Genomic DNA, 14,184 nt, shown 5'->3' on the forward strand with positions numbered 1-14,184 from the left:
GCTAATCAGACGGGAAAAATAACAGCTTGCTTTCCTGGAGGGAACTTAGCTGGAGCACCTCCCACGGCGGGACACGAAGCCTTGCAAATCATTGCAAAGTTTAGGAGCAAAGTAATCAGAGGTCTCAGGTGGGAAGAACACAGAAGCAGTGTTTGTGTGGTCACATCATTTGCGCCCATTACGTTGGGACACTTGGCTTCCGAGTAAAACATCACGCGTGCATGCTACCCACCTGGAATGAAGACACATCAGTGCTCACGGGTGTCCAGTTCTTTCCTCCGTTTCCAGTGGCAGTGGCATGGGAATCAGTGTATAACGACCAAGCTGTCAATGCATGTGGGATGTGGGGGGCTTGCTGTGTGATGCTTGCCAGTCTCTGGGTATAAATAAATATTCCCACGGTGGCTAACTTCACGCCACGGATGCTATGCCACTGAATGGTGGATTTGGGGAGATGCACAGTAACATAAATAATATTTCCACCATTAACCTCAAGAACATAAATAGTACAATAATTAGGAAGCAATACATTTTGAGTTTTTATTACCTATGTTTTAAATGCAGTTTAATTGTAGGTTTAAATAATTTAATGATGGCTGTGCTTAACAACCAGCTCACAAAATTTCTGAAAATTTTGGAATCCACTCTCATGGGATGGCCAGAGCACACCGCTGGAGTTCGGGGGACCTCCAGGCAGGGCCAAACAAAGCAGGCACCGCCCAATCCTTCCTCCACCAAGACTGCAGAGCAATGCAGGGCCCCAGCTGTCCCCTTCCAGGAGATCAGTGTTTGTCACGAGGAGATGCTGGGAGCCACACTCAGGACAGACAAAATTCTAGCTGCTTTACTGGATGGTTCCAGCTGATTTCAGGGCTGCCTTTCCTGCCAAGTCCAGATGGTGCCGTCAGGCGCTCAGAGTTCCGTGCGTAGCCCCCCGGCCTTCTGCTCCCCTCTAACCCTCTGACAGGTTTAATTCAACTCCCTGGCACCTCCTCTTTCCATTTGCTGCACTGCCAGCAAAACTAATACAGGAAGAGCCAAGAGAGCCAGGTGCTAAATCATCCAAGGTCAGGCTGTTCATCTCCCAGTTGTCTGAGACAGCCTTGCCTCCAGGATTGCTCCAAGCCCAATAATCCACTGTAGCTTGCACTATTGCATCATAGATTCTCGAGGATGGATGGGACCTTCCAGTCATTAAGCCTGAACCACAGCTTGCCTGAGCAGCTGCCAGCCTGACCCCCCAGCCTCTCTTCCCCCCAGCCCTAAAGCTGCTGTCTGCCAGCCTTTATTCCCTGGCACTGAGCCATGATCCCAGGAAGGCGCTGCTCGCAATTGTTCACGGTGGGGGAAACAAGAGGAAAGGGACCTGCAGAAAACTGGGCATGTGCGTGTTGCTTCACACTCCAGTTAATGTTTAGTCATCACAGCGAGAGGCCACAAGGCAAAGGTTTAGCAAAACAAAGTGCTTGTCCCAAGATCACACAAGCCTTAAGTTATCCGAGTCAGGATTTGAACCGAATGGGACTCAAATTGGTGCCATTCACATTAGCGCATGTTGCCTTCCCCAAGGCATGCCTCCAACAGCTAATGGTGAGTGTGGCTGCTGTGACGAAAATACAATCACCCTGCGGCCAGCTCTGTGGCATAGCGGGGAGGGGGTCAGTTTGAGGCTGGCTGCTCCACTTCCAATCCAGCTCCCTGCTAATGTGCCTGGGAAAGTAGTGGAAGATGGTCCAAGTGCTTGGGCCCCTACACCTACATGAGAGACCAGGAAGAAGCTCCTGGATCCTGGCTCCAGCCTGACACAGCCCTGGTGGTTGCAGCCACTTGGATAGTGAGCCAGTGGATGGATGATCTCTATCTTTCTAACTTTGCCTTTCAAATAAATTTCCAAAATGTTTCAGAAAGAGAAAATACAGTCACCTTAAGACACAGCACTCAGTTCCCCTTGAGAAGGGAGCTTTGTTTAGAAAAATGCCTTTCATGAGCCACCTGTGATTAAAGGGGAAATCAGGAAGGTAAGGTGGTGGCAGGAGTAAAATCAGGACAAGGAGTGGCCATTCTGCTGTCCATGCGAACACAACTGGGTTTGGTTTGTCCCGAGGAAGGAAGCCACATGGAGTGCACGGTGAGGGGAGATTGCTCTCTGGTAAATCAAAAGAACATTCTATGAATGGGTGCTCAGCTTGTCTTATTGCAGCATCTGCCATTCCCTCTCTCTTCAGTGGAGGACACACACACACGTGTGCAGGCACACACACACATCATTTGAATTTTGCTGATCAGCCTCAGCTGATCCCTTCCAGGGATGAGACAACAGGGTTGTTTAAAATGAGGTAGCAGAAGTCTGGAGTCAGAAATGGTTGCAAAAATCTAAGTCCTTTCAAAATCACAACAATCCAGAGGCTTGGAACTGGAGCCCAATTATCAGACCTTTGCAGATCTCAAGGGGCAGGAGGTCCTCAACTGATGTTTGGGCCAACAGGGAAGAGTCTGTGCCTCCTATGCGGTTGCAAGAGGCAGGGTGGGGGGCTGTGAAACCAGGAGGAGGAGGTAACATTCTGCCTTGATGCTGATCACAGTTGGAGCATGCTTATCCAAAGAATTCTCCCTGCAAGAATTCCGGAATGTCAAACTCTTGGTGGGGCCAGTGCTGTGGCCACCTGCAATGCTGGCATCCCATGTGGGTGCCAGTTTGAGTCCAGGTTGCTTTCTGATCCAACTCCCTGCTAATGTGCCTGGGAAAGCAGCAGAAGATGGCCCAAGTGCTTGGGTCCTTGGACCTGCGTGGGAGACCCAGAAGAAACTCCTGGCACCTGACTTTGGATCGGCTCAGCCCTGGCCATTGTGGCCTTTTGGGGAGTGAAAGAGTAGATGGACGATCTCTCTCCCCCTCTGTCTGTGCAACACTTTGAAAAGCAGAGTTACAGAGAGAGAAAGGTCTTCCATCCGCTGGTTCACTCCACAAATGGCTGCAATGGCCAGAGCTGGGGGAATTCAAAGCCAGGAGCCAGGAGCTTCTTCCGGGTCTCCCATGTGGGTACATGGGCCCAAGGACTTGTGCCATCTTCTACTGCTTTCCCAAGCCATAGTAGAGGGCTAGATTGAAAGTGGAACAGCCAGGACTCAAACCAGCACCCATATGGGATGCCAGCACTGCAGGCAGCAGCTTTACCAGCTATGCCACAGCGCAGGCCCCAAAATAAATCTTAAAAAACAAAAATCAAAAACCCTCTTGGCCTCCAAGGCATCCCGCAGAGAGAACATCAGCCCAGTTCGGGGGTGAGGAAGCCTTCAGTCTGCTTGGCATAGGCCTTCTCCCTACATCCCTTCATTGAAGGTTGGGGTGGAGCTCACTGCTCTTGGCTGGTCTAAAGAGGGTACAGGTCACAAGCCAGCTTGTACCATGGAAATCTCACACGTGCATTTGGGGCCCTCACCTAGCAGCCATCAGCATGTTGAATCCATGTTGATCCAGAGGAGGCGCAGCAGAAGGGGAAAGGCCAGGGGCAGGCCCAGCCTGGCAGCGAGTGTGAGACTCCGTGTGGGGGCGGAGGCACCTCTGGCAGTGTGCTGAACTGGATGGGGACTCAGATTGCCTGGGTTCAGCCTTGTTGCTAAGTGACTGTGGCCTCTGCAACTCAGACTCCTTTTATACAAGAGGGGGCCTGGTCGCAAAAGTGCTGCTATTCCTGTGGCCTCCACTTGGGCACTCTAGGTGACTTCCCAGTGCTGCTAAGGGGTCCCTCAAACCTCTCAGAGTGAGGTTCCCCAATAGGGTTGGGATGGCAGCCCAGGGCTCAGATGGTGCCACAGGTTGGCACAGGAATTGCACCTGCAGAAGGAAATTGACAGGCTCAGAGGAAGAAAGTCCTCATACTCAGCTGTGTGAGTTTTAGGAGGGCAGGCTGCAGAGTCTGGCCATAGACTTGGAAGGCAGGGATCACTCGGTTTTAAGAAATGATTAAAAGAACGCATCTCTGAGAAGAATGGTCTTCAAGTGGAAATGCTTTGAAGCAACCGTCTGTACCAATCTTGAGTCTGAGACAGAGGCAGAAACAGCCCCAGGTCTAAAAACCCGACCCCCAGGGCTGTTGCCAGGGGCCTTCCCAAAACATCGGCACAGCATCAGGGCAGAGAAGCCTCTCCTGAGAAGAAAACAGTAAGCTGAGGGGACCTGTTGGACGGACTGACCCGAGTTCCTGCATGGCCCTGGGAGGACTGCGGCTCGGTGCTTTGCCCTCACATAGTGTTCTGGGCCATGACCTTGCGGGAGAGCCAGCTGCAAACTTCCCTCTTCCCCAGATTTCCAGCCAGTGTGTTCAGACAACCAGCATTCCTAGGGCTTAAAGAAGGGAGGGGACAGGTCTTTGCTGCTTCTCCAGGGGGCATGGGGATCCATGCATCTCCTTATCTTTGTAAAGAAGAGCATCAGAGGCACCCACTTCTAACGGTGCTCATGGAAGAGCCGGTTCTTTCCTCTTTTTTGCTAGAATTCCAAATGATCCCAACTTCTGGTTTCTTCCCCAAAGCTCTCCAGGCCTTTCCCCATCCCTTTCCCTCAACCTTGTCCCCATTGTCATGCAATCCCCTTAGCAGGCAGCAATGCGTTTTACAGTAGTGACAAAACAATGACTTACAATCCACTTACCCTGTCTCTCAGATCTCGGAGCCCCAAATCCACATTTTGGAACCCCATGCCCAATCAGATAGCAGGAAGACAAGTGCAGAATCATATATATTCTGAGGGACTGAGCTATTGGCATTCAAGTTTTGACCAGTTTCATGATGCTACTACCAGGTAATGGGAAAACCATATACAGACACTGCAATCTGTGTTACATAAGGAAGACTCTGTTCGTTGGTATCTGAGAGTCCAGGGTTTCAGGTTGCATACAGTAATTCAGAGGCTGTGTGAATACACTAGGAGCCGTGCTCCTCTTGGCTCTTCAGTTGCCCTGGCTGGCTGGAAGACCTCTGAGAACCTGCATTCCCTTTTAAGAGCCCCACTCCTCTCCCAAGCGCTAATTCCAAGAATTCATGGCCCCTTTCGTAACTCCCTCCAAGGAATGGGAATAAGAAACTGTTCTACCACCTGTCACATACAATGCACAGTATCACTTATTAACTCACCCTCAAGGCACCCCCAGGTAACCAGAATAGGCATTTCCCCTATCTAAAGAACAGAAAAGGAAGCACAGCGTCCAGTGACTGTACGAAGTCAATCAGCTGCTGAAGCAGCCAGACCAGGCTCTTTCCAGCAGGCCCGTGGCAGCTGCGACAAGGGCAGCCTGGCCACCTGGCTGATGCTCGTAGAGCCCATACCCACCTGGGGCATGGGTGATCCTGGAGGGGGCCTACGACCCAGCTGTGATCCAGCTCTCTCTGCTTCCGCACAGGGCTACTTCTGAGCAATGATGCCAACGACAACAGACGTCACTAACAGCTGGAAAACGGGCCTCCCTCGCAGGGAAATCTGGAAGCACGCTCTAGCTGCTCTGCTCAGGAGGGGGCCCTGCTGGCGTTCTTTAGATAAAGTGGGAAGAGCAGGCTGATGCTGAACTGTGGAAATGAGTGAGCGCAGCTTCCAGGTCATGATTTGGTTCCGACGTTTACACAGAAAGCCTCTGACCAAGTCCAGCAAGAACTGACCCAGAACCATCCTTCAAAAGCCACCCTGAGTGGTGAAGATAAGGTATGTGTCTTACCTATATAAAGGTGAAGTGGTCTCACTTTTCAACTGGACACATCAGTAGGGTTACAGGTCAGTGGCATGCACCTCATGTTGGTCTGCATTTAGACTACAACTGTGTAGGATGACATCTCCATTACATGGCACCAAACATTTTTCAATTGCACAACTGTTACTTGGTGAGATCTGGTTTTAACTATAATATTTTAAAAGCCAAATCCTACCTAAGTGTGATAGTTTGATTTGATGCGTATTTTACATCTACAGCAGAATGCTATGGGATTTTGTGCACCCAAATGGGTGGGGTTGCCATTAAAGTAGTCACCTTAGGAAGATGTATTCTTATTTCAGTGAAGCTGACCTTGCTCAGAACATTCTAGAACCCTCTCTGGAAACTGTGAACTTGTAAGCTTCCTCCACGTCAGTAAATCTTTGTACTTCTAAGGGAAGATCTATTTTTTTGAAAGGGATTTAACAGCCAAAGAGTATTAGAAAATTAGTCTGATAAATACAGTGGGTGATGGAGCTTGGCACAACCTCAACAGATGGTGATGGGGAGAAACGGTGATGTCTGACTACAAAGTTGTGAGGTCTGTTTTCTTTTCATGGCTTCAAAGGTAAAAGATAACCTCAAAGAGGAATTCTAAGTGTTCTTGGCACATTAACATCATATAGCTCAAGAGCATGGTCTCCCAAGGAAATAACTCCAATTATGGTAACTCTTGAGTGCATATGGTCTAGTGTATTTGGTTAAAAAGGTAGCCTTGCTCATTGTCAGTCACACTTCATGTAAGCAGGGGAAGACGCTCCATCTCCATACTTTCTCCTGAGGGAAGGGTCTCGTCTACTGCCTAAAGAGTTAAAATGAAAAGCACTTGGTGTCATGTCTATGGTAGCCCCTCAAAATGTGCAACAAGTAATTCCTGATACCTGAGTCTCCCCAGTTTGGAAACGTGGGTGAGGACAGGTCTCTGGAGCCTGGATAAGCGTAGCATGTCGAGGGGATTGGAGTGCATTTCCAATGGCTCTCTCTACGCCATACACCCACACTACCACCTCACACAAGGAAACCTCCTACAGCTAAGCAGGACACAAGCTTCAGCAGAGGAGGGGAGTATCTTCCTGTAGTTCTCTATGGTGAAAACCCACTAACTTCTGGGTGACGAGTGAACAGAGTCCATTGAAAAGACAGTCCGTGGTGTTGGGTTCTAGTGCACGCCTAAGAGAGAAAGTGTGCGGCCACTGGCTCACTGCAGTGCATTTCCAGCTGGGCCAAAGGCAGCAAAGGTGCAAGAAGCTGCTGGAGCCGGCATGAACTGAAGCAGGGTCTATCAGTGCAGCGTGGCAAAGCAATTTGTAGAAAGCCCCAGTCCCAAGGCAGGCCACTTGCCAATCAGTGAAGTCAAAGAACATTCCATCTCACTCTCTACAAAGTGCTTCGTTGAAGACGCTAATGGGCAGGGTCCCTAGAATACCATATCCTGAGTGAAGAAGTACGGTCAAGGTGGTGACTGACGGCAGCAGATGCCAGCAGCGTTTGAACTGGGGATTCTCCGAGCATCACTGCCACACTGAGCCAAGAACACGTCACTGCGGCTCTGGTCCACCTTGTCTGCATGAGACTCTGCCTCCAGGCTGCTCCATATTTCAGGACTCATTCCAGGTTCACAGGCTGCACCACTAACAGGCAGAACAGCAGCCCGGCGGCAGTGCCTTCAAGTCAGCGGCGGAATCCAAGTGCTCACAGCAGACGTGGGTCTCCAGCCCACCAGGCGCGGTGTTGTTCTTGGGGAGTGTTTTTCTGTGTCTTTAGAAATACCACAAGCCAGGCCATTCGCTTAGATCATCGTCGACAGAGAATGCTGAGTGCCCAGGTGGGATGCCTAGTTTCTGTGCAAATGAAATCACGTTAGTCCAGGTTTTATTCACTCAAAACTACGAGGGAAGCGGTAGGATTTTGGTTGAAATGCTGCCAAAAAGCAAGAATTCATTTCAGTGTTAATTCCGAAGCGATCCTATTGTTAATATTGTAGCCAGGCTCCGGCAGCGTAGGGGGCGGGGCCCCCATTGTGCTCGCTGAGGAATCCCGGATCTCTCCCAGTTCAGGCTCACTCTCGCTGGAGGTAGACCCATTGGTGATGGCGTAGACGCTCTCGGCAACTCCCTGAGCTGAAGCATGGCCATCCGGCTCGTTCTTCTCCCTGGGACTCGACAGCCCCGGGAGGACGGCCATCTTCCCCGTCTGCCGGTTGGGCAGCAAGGACATGGTATAGTCTGCAATGATCCCGCCCACATCCAAGTTGCACGCCTGGTCGAAGGCGAGGAAGCCGACGTTGGCGTTGGCCTCGCACACCACAAAGGAGCCATCATCCATGATGAGGAGATCGATGCCACAGAAGTCCATGCCCAGGATGTTGGACACCTGAATAGCCAACTGCTTGCCTTGCTCAGTCAGTGGGCACATGACGCCCACACCACCTGTGGGGAAAGCACAGGGACATAAAGGTGACAATGGGTACTGACTGGGGAGTCAAATGACCCTCCATGAAGGAGGCAGAGGACATGGGGCCTGCGCTGTGGTGCTGCGGGTAATGCCACTAACTGCCATGCAGGCATCCCATATGGGCATCGGCTGGAGTGCCAGCTGCCCCACTTCCAATCTAGCTACCCTCTGATGCACCTGGGAAAGCAGCAGAAGATGGCCCAAGTGCTTGGGCCCCTGCACCCCCATGGGAGACCTAGAAGAAGCTCCTGGCTCCTGGCTTTGAGTTGGCCCAGCTCTAGCTGTTGCTGCCATTTGGGGCATGAACCAGCAGATGGAGGATCTCTTTGTCTCCCTCCACCCCAGATAATTCTGCCTTTCAAGTAAATAAATAAATCTTTTTTTTTTTTTTTTAAAGGAGACAGAGAATAGCTGACAGGGACAGCAAGACATGCACCGCCAGGGCTCTCCCAAGAGGCCTGGATGGAAGCCAGGGCACCCTCGGGGAAATCAGTGTGGTCATCTCCTAGCTAGTCTTCCAAAGGCTGATGCCTGCTGACGCATCCATGCCACCAAGAAAATAGTCCTATGAGTGGACGAAAACCCATCTGCCCAAAGATGCTGGTGGCAGTATTATTCAAAATACAGGAAAATCACAGTGCCTGAGAAGTGGTGGGCTTTCAATAACATATTTGTTGAATGAAGAAATGAAAATTGTAATCTAAATATCCCACAATAGAAGAAAACAGTATATTTCACAAACAATACTAATGTTTGCAGTTTGTTAATCTCATAGGAAAACACTTAAAAGGATTAAAGACTGTACAAAATGATTGTAACTATGCAAAAAGGTATTTTTTCAGATCAAAAGAAATGACAGGAGCTGATATTATGGTGCAGGGGGTTAAGCCGCAACTTGTGATGCCAGCATCCACTATCAGAGCACCTGTGTGAGTCCTGGCTGCTTTACATCCTATCCAACTCCGTGCTGATATGCCTGGGAAAGCAGCAGCAGATGGCCTAAGTGCACGGGCCTCTGCCACACACATAGGAGACCTGGATGGAGTTCCAGGCTCCTTCTTTTGGCCTGGACCAGTCCTGACCATTACAGCCATTTGGGGACTGAATCACAAATAGAAGATATTTCTGTCTCTCCCTCTCTTTCTGTCTCTGTTATTATGTCTTTCAAAATAAGTAAATTTGAAAGACAGTCACAGTGGGGCCGGCGCTGTGGCACAGTGGGTTAACACACTGGCCTGAAGCACCAGCATCCCATACGGGTGCCAGTTTGAGACCTGGCTGCTCCACTTCCAATCCAGCTCTCTGCTATGGCCTGGGAAAGCAGTAGAAGATGGCCCAAGTCCTTGGGCCCCTGTACCCATGTGGGAGACCCAGAAGAGGCTCCTGGCTCCTGGCTTCAGATTGGTACAGCTCCAGCTGTTGCAGCCAATTGGGGAGTGAACCATCGGATGGAAGACTTCTCTCTCTCACTCTCTCTCTGCCTCTCTTCTCTCTGTGCAGCTCTGACTTTCCAATAAATAAGTAAATCTTAAAAAAAAAGAAAGAAAGAAAGAAAGAAAGAAAGAAAGAAAGAAAGAAAGAAAGAAAGAAAGAAAGAAAGAAAGAAAGAAAGAAAAAGTCACAGAGCAAGATGGAGGGACAAAAACAGAACCTCCATCCACTGGTTCACTCTCAAATGGCTGCAATGGCTACAGCTGGGCTAGACCAAAGCCAGGAGCCTGAAATTCCATCGAGGGATCCCACATGGCAGCATCCTCTGCTGCCTTCCCAAGTACACCATCTGGGAGCTGGATGGAAAGTGGAGTACCCGGGGCTTGATCTGATGCTCACATGGGATGCCTGCATTACAGGCAGTGGCTTAACCTGTACATCACAACACAAACCCCAGTAAATAAACCTCTAAAAAAGAATGACAGCAAGATGTCCACAGTGGTTGTCTCTAGATGGTGAAGATAATGATTGGATTTTTAATTTGCCTTTGCTGTGTTTCCCAAATTTCTTCATTGAGAATATATTATTTTATGTTTAGGAAAAATAAAATTCTTACTGATTTTTAAGGAGAGATGGAGAGGATTATGAGGCAAAATCCTGCATCAAGGACTGAGAAAGTCTGATTGCTCTTTTTAGTAAAAGTTAGGACCTCATATTTCATCATTTCCATTTAGTTTCCCTGTAAAGACTTAAGACCTGTATTGAGTCCACTTAGGTCTTTATCTTAACACAGCCCATCCCTTACCTCTGACATTGCATAAGGGAAAGGCTACAACACAAATTTAAAACAGTTTACCAAGAAAAGGAGTAAACAAAATGATTGCTAGCTAAAGAAAGGATTCTTAAAGGTAACTGAAAAAAGACCAAATGATAATGCACAAGGTTAAATATTGCAGCACTATGCACAATTATGAAAATGAAATAACTGGTAAGGCACTTAGTACTGTGTCCACGTGAATCTAACATTCAACTCTATTAACCACTTTTTCACAATATCTTAAATGACAACATTAAATGTATTCGAAAGGCAGAGTGACATACATAGAAGGAGAGAGGAGAGAGAGGGAAGACTTTCCATCTGCTGCTTCACTCCCCCAAGGTCTAGGCCGGGCCAAAGCCAGGAGCCTAGAACTCAATCTGGCAGGGGCTGTCTTGGGCCATCTTCCACTGCCTTCCTTGGTGTGTTAGCAGAGAGCTGAATTGGAAGCAAAGTAGCTGGGATAGAAACTGCCACTCTGGTAAAGGATGCCAGTACACAGATGGCAGCTTAACCTGCTGCACCACAATGTTGGCCCCTGCGAGTCTTCTCTGCACTCCCAGCATTTACTATAGACCTCCTGGAACTGCTCAACCAGCACGAATGAAAGAACTGATGAGAGTTTAGGCCTCTATTAGTCATTGCACTTGGTATGCTCATCTGGAGACTTAGGAAATAAAAACTCTAGGTATTTTTTTTCATGTTACCAAGATACAAATTCTTTCACTGAGATTGGCAATAGCTCCTTTGAAAGGGGACAAGAATTTGTATCCCTCTTACAACATTTCCACAGAGAAAACAAACTTTATCAATAGGTTAATAGGATGGGGTTAAGCATAAGCCTCAGCTTTCTAATAGCATGATACAAAAAAGGAAAAGAAGGGGGCAGGCTTTTAGTTTGTTGGTTAAGAAACCCGCACCCTGTATCAGAGTGCCTAGATTCGAGTCCCAGCTTTGCTCCAAATTCCAGCTTCCTGCTAATATGCACCCTGGGAGGCAGCAGGTAAAGATTCAAGCTGTTGGGAGCTCATATTCACATGGAAGCCCTGGATTGAGTCTTTTTTTTTTTTTTTTTTTTTTTTTGACAGGCAGAGTGGACAGTGAGAGAGAGAGACAGAGAGAAAGGTCTTCCTTTGCCGTTGGTTCACCTTCCAATGGCTGCCGCGCTGTGGCCGGCGCACCGCGCTGATCCAATGGCAGGAGCCAGGTACTTATCCTGGTCTCCCATGGGGTGCAGGGCCCAAGCACTTGGGCCATCCTCCACTGCACTCCCTGGCCACAGCAGAGAGCTGGCCTGGAAGAGGGGCAACCGGGACAGAATCCAGTGCCCCAACCGGGACTAGAACCCGGTGTGCCGGCACCGCAAGGTGGAGGATTAGCCTAGTGAGCCGCGGCGCCGGCTGGATTGAGTCTTAAGTCCTGGTTTCAGCCCCAACATTTACAGGCATTTGGGGAGTGAACCAGTGGATGGGAGTTTGCTTGCCAACTCTCACTCTCACTGACTTTCAAATAAAAAAAATTAAAAATTCCTTAAACAAAAGGCAAACAAAATTTTCAATTAAAATGTGAAAGCAAAAAAAAAAAAAAAAAAAAAGATTGTTCTTCCTGCCATTGCTTTCATTTAACTTTTGATTTCTTGCCTAAACTGTTGGAACAGCTTCCACACTCATCTCCCAGCTTCTTGTCTTCTCCCTTCAGTCCATCCTTTACCATCTCTGATGTTTTTCTGAAACGCTGGTCCTCATGCTGCCCCCTGTTTAAACTGTCCAGTCCCAACACCTGTGGGATAGAATATACCCTCACAGTCCTGACGCCCTGGCCTGGTCTCTGTCACAGCACTTACACTCAGACGTCTCCCTCTCACACTGCTGGCTGCCATAGGAGAGGATGTCTCATTCTCACCTGGGAGATCCCAGGACTTAGCAGAGGGTCTGATGACATAGCAGGGATCGGTAAACATTTTCTGAGCAGGTCAAAGACCCTAGGGGAAAATCCTGGTGCCTTCCACGACCAACAGGCCCCCTCTGCGCTTGCCCACCTTACCCAGGGAGCAGTTGCTCTGCATCCGTCCATCTGTGGAGCAGCGAAGCATGGAGCCTATCACCTGGCCCCCGACCACCACCACGCGGATGTCTTTTCCGTGGGACTCCTTCACATACTTCTGGAACAGGTAGGGCACGTCATGGCGGATCAGGTGGCAGATGTCTGAGAGGTGATGCTTATCTCTTGCCAGAAAAACAGCCTTTCCTTTAGAAGAAAGACAAGGGGCAAGGGCAGTGGTTAGAGAAGCCTCAGGGCTGTGTCCCTGCTCTCCTGCACCACCCTCACCCCCAGTCCCCATCTCACAGTCAGCGCCTCCCTGGGAACCTGCCTCACTTTGGCCCCTTCTGTTTCTTGGATTGATTCTTGATTTCCCTCACGTCTTAAGACTGCTGACTCTCTCCCTTCCACCACCACTTTTCTTCCAAAGCAAAATCATCATGTTTTCCAAAAACAGAGAGAAGGAGCCAAAATAAGATCCCAAGGATCGAATCCACTCAGTTCCAAAAGCACTTAATTAACATCTCCCATAACCTTGAGGTTGCCCGTTAGACAGGGCCCATGTCTAATTTATTTTTTTTACCCCCCAGACCTCCCATTAGGCTTCACACACAGGGCATATGTCAATCAATATTGATAGACCATAATTAATTGAACATTCTTTGGAGGAATCCCAAACACGAATGGAGAGAGATCAGAAAAGACGAACACAAGGCAGAATGACAAGACATTAAGACAGGCCTGTGCAAGATACCACAGGAGCTCAAAAGGAGAAGCTATAGATGTCCTTCTTCCTTTGAAATCTAAGAAGTATATTTTTATTTGGCTATACTCATAATGGGTAATAGCCTATACTTCTACTGATCTTTGGGAAAAGCGTTCCTTTTTGATTCTAAATTCTGCCTTTTCTGCTTGAAGCCCCTATGCTTTTGTAATCATTCAGCACCTCCTTTCCATTTGCAAATTTGTTAACAGCTCTGAGCAGGGGTTCCTGGTAGGTTTGCTCTGCAAATATGACATGAGCATGTGCCGTCTGAGCGTTCCGTTCAGCAAGTGTTGAACAGAGAGCTGGTCTTCCCAGGTTTTGTGTCGCCATCACACAAGGAGTGGAACTCTTCTGAGCCTCTTAATAAGAGCAAAGGACATCCGCTCCTAGGGACACATAAGCCTGAAAAGTAAGTAACCTCCAAAACATGTCACAGCCAGGACTTTGTCATTCCTGAAATGACTGGGCCACGGATGCCCATTACAACTGGTGGTACCTTGTCTGAAGCTAGCTAGCTGGCAGGTGATGGGAGGGTGTGCAGTCAGGCGGCAGGCGGTGGCTGCAGCATGGCAGAGGGCCCATAGTGGGTACAAGAGGAAACAGGAGAGGCTCCAGCAAGTGGGTGCCACGCAGCAAGAGTATTTAAGTCTCAATCAGTGAGTGGAGGTGTGTGCAGTTAGCCATCCAGCACTAGGAGATCTAGCCTCTGGCAGTAGATGGCTGGGACTCAGAGGCACTGGGGCTCTCTGGACACTAGGCAGGATCTTCAGCAGAGACAGGGGCTACAGACTGGTTCCTGGCACAGAAGTTCTAATAAAGTTCTAATAAAGGTTTTCTAATAAAGTTCTACTAAAGGTTTGCAGTTAACAAAGGAGCTATAGTTTTAAGACAAGAAAGAAAAAGGAGGTAGGTGGGGAGACACTAGATTAATTATC

At 48.9% G+C, this 14,184-nt stretch overlaps 1 protein-coding gene across 1 annotated transcript in view; it reads right to left on the minus strand.

Moving 5' to 3' along the window:
• Positions 1–526: 526 nt before the first annotated feature.
• RIMKLA (ribosomal modification protein rimK like family member A) overlaps positions 527–14,184 on the minus strand; it is a 37,119-nt gene continuing 23,461 nt past the window's right edge. The window contains exons 4-5 of the mRNA XM_008265465.3: positions 12,487–12,690; positions 527–8,170 (exon numbers count right to left, since the gene is read on the minus strand). Of these exons, the coding sequence (XP_008263687.1) occupies positions 7,680–8,170; positions 12,487–12,690 (695 nt within the window). The 3' untranslated portion in view covers positions 527–7,679. The remainder of the gene's footprint in view (positions 8,171–12,486; positions 12,691–14,184) is intronic.

Source organism: Oryctolagus cuniculus, chromosome 7 (genome assembly GCF_964237555.1).
Source record: "Oryctolagus cuniculus chromosome 7, mOryCun1.1, whole genome shotgun sequence".
In the NCBI taxonomy this organism is placed as follows: domain Eukaryota; kingdom Metazoa; phylum Chordata; class Mammalia; order Lagomorpha; family Leporidae; genus Oryctolagus; species Oryctolagus cuniculus.